A 3,580-nucleotide genomic window follows, 5' to 3' on the forward strand; every position below is an offset into this window, starting at 1 on the left:
CTGTGTGTTTAAAATCTGATGCAACCCCTGAAAACAGGGATCTGAGTGTACACTGAAATCCCAGTTTTCTCCATTGAACTGTCAAGTCATAGAATAGAACAGATTCAGGTGGCTAAAGGGTCATATTGTTGACATGAAATAGAAAGGAACACGGACTCTTGACGGGAAATTCCACTTACCAGGACCTTTGAGTACATTTTTCAGTACATTTACTTTGCATGCACTACGAAACTTAAAATGCAAATTACATCAGCGACCAATCACAGGCCGTAAAACGAGTGCCGTCAAAGCCGCTGGGAGCCAATCGGCTGTGACCACGACAGTAGAAAAAGATCGCAGGCGCAGCCCATCTTGTTGAACAGTTGAGAGTAACCGGGGATCGGGTGACTAGTGAAACCTTAAGGTTTCTACTGACCTCAGTACGGATACCCGATTATTTCAGATTTCAGACCGCTCCAGTGGGATATACTAAAATGGTGGTGGTAGCAGCAGGGACCGGGGGAGCACACAAAGTGCTCCTGATATCCGGGAAACAGAGCGGCTCTGGCGGCTCACAGGCAGGCTTCAGCCGGCCCATCTCTGTCGTTTTACCGTCCGCTGCCAGCCAGGCGTCGTCGGATTCAGAGTCCAACTCCTCTGTGGGGCCGCCCATACGAAAGAGACAGAGGCTCACACACTTGAGTCCGGAGGAGAAAGCACTTCGCAGGTTGGTGCAACAAAAAAAATCCCTTATTTACTATTATATCCGGTGGTAACATTTTATTTTTAAAGGGTAAACCCGGTCATTGTTCAAGGGATTACTGCGGGGGCACGCCCAGAGATATTGATCCATTTGTAGAACAATAAGAAAACTGATGTGACGTTTAAATCGCTGCTCAGAAGAACAAGGCCAGTGTTGCGTCATATTCTATAACAAATAGGCCAGTCAAAGTCTCCTCGTGAAGCCGTTAAATCCCTTTAACGTGTGTATTGTATCACCTTCGGACTTTGAACGATCTTGTCAAAGTGCTGTCGGAGTGATCTGACTATCCGTGGACCCCCCCGGCTCTGCTGTGACAGAGCAGGACATTGATATCCTGGTCTGCCTGCGTGGCAGGAACATGGCCGGTGATTGCGCAGCACCGTGAGCCCAAATCATGTCAGTGGGCTTTGTCAGCATCATGGAAAGAATGTGTCAAATTCCTGTTTTTTTTCCCTTCACCTACTTTTTTTTTTTTCTTCCAGGAAACTCAAGAACAGAGTCGCAGCTCAGACAGCAAGAGACAGGAAAAAGGCCAAAATGGGGGAACTGGAACAGCAAGTCCTAGAGTTGGAGCTAGAGGTGATTTTTTTTTGTGTGTGTGTGTGGCATCTTCAGACATTGGTGTAGCTAGGAACGCCTGGACGCTCATACCAGAATGTTTATTGGACATCAACTTTCCTCATGACACCACCTTATTTGTGTCACCTGTTGTCGAACAACTCAAAAATATCCCCATTATTTAGATATCACTGAATACATTCCACTTATAGTTAAACTGAATCAGCTATGATGATAACAAGTACACCAGTTTGTGTGTTTAGTGTTTCATATGAAACAGTGGTGCAGTTTCTGTTGCTGTTCTGTTAAACGGTTGCGAGTTTCAAGTACAAACATGCGTTCGTTTTTCCTCCCGCAGAATCAGAAACTTCACATTGAAAACAGGCTACTTCGGGAAAAGACAAGCGGCTTACTGACAGAAAATGAAGAACTGAGACAGAGACTTTGTTTGGACACCCTCGACTCCAAAGAGAAGGTGAGATCGCAGTGCGGGCGGTGGAGGGGGACGGGTTCGGCCTGTGGCGACTGTCAGTCTTTCGAGTGGAGTAACTTCAATTCACCCTCTTCCCGTTGTTTTTGTCACAGGTTCAAGGTCTGTTGTCCACCGGGAACGAAGCAGATTTGGGGATCGGGTCTTCTGAGTCCGCAGCACTCAGGCTACGTGTGCCTCCGCAGCAGGTGCAGGCCCAGCAGTCCTTAAATCTGAAGACTTCTCAATGGATACAGATGGTCCTGACTCTACAGACAATGAGGTACGTTTCTGGTTAAGATGGCTCCTTTATTATTGAAAGTCGTGTCTGGAGATTTCAATCCTGTTTCTAAGAAAGCTCTGTAATGACACCAGACAGGTCATGGGTTACTAGGCTAATCTCCTGTTTTCTCCCCCTCCTCTGTAGTCTGATTTGCTACTGGGCATTCTGGACATCCTTGACCCGGAGCTGTTCCTCAAGTCTTGTGAGCAGGAGTGCCAGGAGCTGCAGGTGCAGCTGGTCGGAGGGGGGAACCCAGTACCTCCCACCACACCTGCGACTCTGGGGTCCCCATCAGTTAAGCTGGAGGCCCTTAATGAACTGATCCACTTTGACCACATCTACACCAAGCCCGTGGAGGAGGTGAGCGGCGGGCAGTGCAGCGACTCGGAGAGCGAGGCAGAGGAGAAGATTGACGAGGCTACCTTTAACGTTGCGGAGGTGGTGGTCGAGGATGAGACCGTCTGCGTCAAGGACGAGCCTGAGGAGGTGGTCATCCCCAGCTGTGACAGTCACAGTCAGGTGGATGACTTTTTCTCTGGAACCTCCTCCCCTGCCCTCAGTGGCCTGGATAAGGAAGCCTGCCTGGCGGACACCTACAGCGACTCCGGATACGAAGGGTCCCCTTCCCCTTTCAGCGACATGTCCTCTCCCCTGTGCTCCGAGAGCTCCTGGGACGACATGTTCGCCAATGAACTCTTCCCCCAGCTTATTAGTGTCTGAATCCAACCCCTAGCCCAATAAGTTATAAGATATATGTACATTTAAGAGCTATTGTGTAGTGTTCACTAACTACAGATAAGCAGATAAAGCTTCATAGTAACATAGAACACCACTGAACCTGCTCGTATATTGGCTAAAGTTAAGCACATAATCTCCTTTTTATTACAGCAGGTCTGTACCACTGGCGATGCTGCATTGACTTGTGGGAGATGGAGTTCATGACAGCTTATTTTGGCATCAGTTAATTACCGCAGGGGATTCAAGATTGATTACAAATCTTTCACTCGCCGTTCAAGACGAACGTGTGTGGAATTCAGTATTTCTGTAAATTAATAGGGGGATGGGGACCGATCATTTAAATATATTATTTATTTGTGTATTCTGCTTCGGAGTCTTTGTATGTCCACATGTAAAAACGCTTTCTTCTAATTTGTTGAACGCTCTCCATGTAGTCTAATTACTGCATTAAAAAAATTTTGCATTGCATCTCACTTCTTTGTTTCAGTTATTGCAGCAATGTTTAAAGAAGAACAGTATACATCTCCATCCATGGAAAAGTTAAGCAGCTAGTTGACGAATTTCATTGGCTGTTGTTTGAAATTTACCAGGTAACAGCTTCTAAAATGTTGTTGTACTGCTTTATACAGTACTGTTCACCAAATATTGTTGGATTTTGGACTGAAGGTGGCACAGAACCAGCAATCTGAAGCTGACCCCTGGAAAATTGAGATGGGTGGGTTTTTTTGCACTATTTTGTGATATTTCACAGACTAAACCAATGGTTCCCAACCTTGGTGTCCAAGCGGTC

The 3,580-nt window shown here is 46.6% G+C and overlaps 1 protein-coding gene across 1 annotated transcript; it reads left to right on the forward strand.

Annotated features, from left to right (window-relative positions):
• The first annotated feature begins 345 nt into the window (after nt 1-345).
• xbp1 (X-box binding protein 1) lies at nt 346-3,258 on the forward strand. Its single transcript, XM_041936811.1, is given in 6 exon segments — nt 346-706; nt 1,225-1,321; nt 1,659-1,775; nt 1,886-1,942; nt 1,945-2,052; nt 2,197-3,258. Coding segments are annotated over 6 exon segments (1,188 nt in total). The 5' UTR covers nt 346-473; the 3' UTR covers nt 2,773-3,258.
• The last annotated feature ends 322 nt before the right edge of the window (nt 3,259-3,580 follow it).

The sequence above is a fragment of the Chelmon rostratus genome, chromosome 5 (genome assembly GCF_017976325.1).
Source record: "Chelmon rostratus isolate fCheRos1 chromosome 5, fCheRos1.pri, whole genome shotgun sequence".
In the NCBI taxonomy this organism is placed as follows: Eukaryota; Metazoa; Chordata; class Actinopteri; order Chaetodontiformes; family Chaetodontidae; genus Chelmon; species Chelmon rostratus.